At 14.0% G+C, this 1,561-nt stretch overlaps 1 protein-coding gene across 14 annotated transcripts in view; it reads right to left on the bottom strand.

Moving 5' to 3' along the window:
* LOC102678265 (inositol hexakisphosphate and diphosphoinositol-pentakisphosphate kinase 2) overlaps nucleotides 1–1,561 on the bottom strand; it is a 17,147-nt gene that overhangs the window by 13,952 nt on the left and 1,634 nt on the right. The window contains exon 1 of one of the 14 annotated variants that reach the window (XM_031512173.1): nucleotides 690–808. The exons of the other annotated variants lie outside the window; for them this stretch is intronic. Within the exon in view, the coding sequence (XP_031368033.1) occupies nucleotides 690–779 (90 nt within the window). The 5' untranslated portion in view covers nucleotides 780–808. Of the gene's footprint in view, nucleotides 1–689; nucleotides 809–1,561 lie in introns of those variants that run through there. 14 annotated transcript variants of the gene reach the window in all.

Here is a 1,561-nt window from a genome sequence, read left to right as displayed (position 1 = left end):
TAAAATTTTTATATAAAAATTTTTTATTTTTTATATAAAATTTTATAAATATAATTTTTATAATCATTAGAATATTATTTTACGCAAATAATTAAAAACAAATTATTATAAATTATAAACTTAACAAATAGAAATTTTTTAATATTTAATTTTTCATAAAATAAAATATAAATTTCATTAAATAAAAATATTTTATTTGAACATTTATTAAAAACATTATGAATATTAAAAAAAAAATATCTATTATCTTGTTGTTAAATATCTTATTATCTATTTATTTACAATTTGTTACAATCTTCTGTGCATTGAACTAAAAATAAATAGAATAGATAAATAAAATTTGATTAAAAATAAGAAAAAATTGATTAAAAATAAGAAATAAGAAAGAATCTGAAATGTATAACTAATATAGTATAGAATTATAATATATATTGATATAGAAAAATCTTTTCACATATTAATATTTTTCTTATTAATTGTAAATTTTATATGATAAGAATTTCAGCAATATTAATTGAATATTTAAAAAATAATATATAAAAAATTATTATAATTATTTTATAAACATTTGAATGAATAAAAACAATATAAAAATTACTTTCTTATAATTTTTAAAATTTTAAATTTATATAAAATATTTAAATTTAATAATGGGAAATAACTGACAAATTAATTGAGAAAAACTCTACCATCATTTGCCAATATGGTTCTGCTTCATTATCACAATCAAAAATGTAGACATCAGGAATTGTAGATGACAAAGAATTTATATTTTCCATTATAAACTCAAAGTATCATAAATAATTAATATAATAGTGATAGCAAAGAATAATGAATGAATAATATTATCAAAATATAAAAATATAATTCATATTCATATTAAAATTAATATAATATGGAAATATATGATTAAATATATGTTAAATATATGTTATATATCATATAGAATAATAAAAATTCTAAGAATTACTATCATACTAAACATTTATAAATATTTATAAACTATTCTTTTTTTTAATTTAATTGAATTCATATATATTCTATTTATAGCCTTAAAAAAATCTTTAGTATATTATATTGGTATACTAGTATATTACATTAACATTAACATTAAATAGATCAATTAATATATTTAATAGTAACAATTAACATTATCATATCATCATATACATATATTATTAGTTAGTTGACTTCTGTTATTAATTAATTCAATTCACAATGATTATACTACATATATTAAACACTATTAAATCTATTATCTATAATATTAAATTAAATTAAACATTGAATTAAATTAAACGTTGTTTTATATATTTATATTAATCAATATTCAGTAATAAAATTAATATAATAATTATTACACAAAACAAAATTTATGTAACTTTAGAAGTACAAAGTACATTTAACAAGTATCATACATAATTTATTTTTAGATTACTGAATAACTAAAGTGTGCATATTCATGAGTCATCAAGTTATTTAAAAGCAGTTAACTGATTAAATAAATATATCATTGCATTTAATGAAATATGTTTTTATATATTGTTGAATTTAAATTATT

The sequence above is a fragment of the Apis dorsata genome, unplaced genomic scaffold (assembly GCF_000469605.1).
Source record: "Apis dorsata unplaced genomic scaffold, Apis dorsata 1.3 scaffold_397, whole genome shotgun sequence".
Classification (NCBI taxonomy): Eukaryota; Metazoa; Arthropoda; class Insecta; order Hymenoptera; family Apidae; genus Apis; species Apis dorsata.
This window is presented reverse-complemented; position numbering and strand designations above follow the sequence as displayed.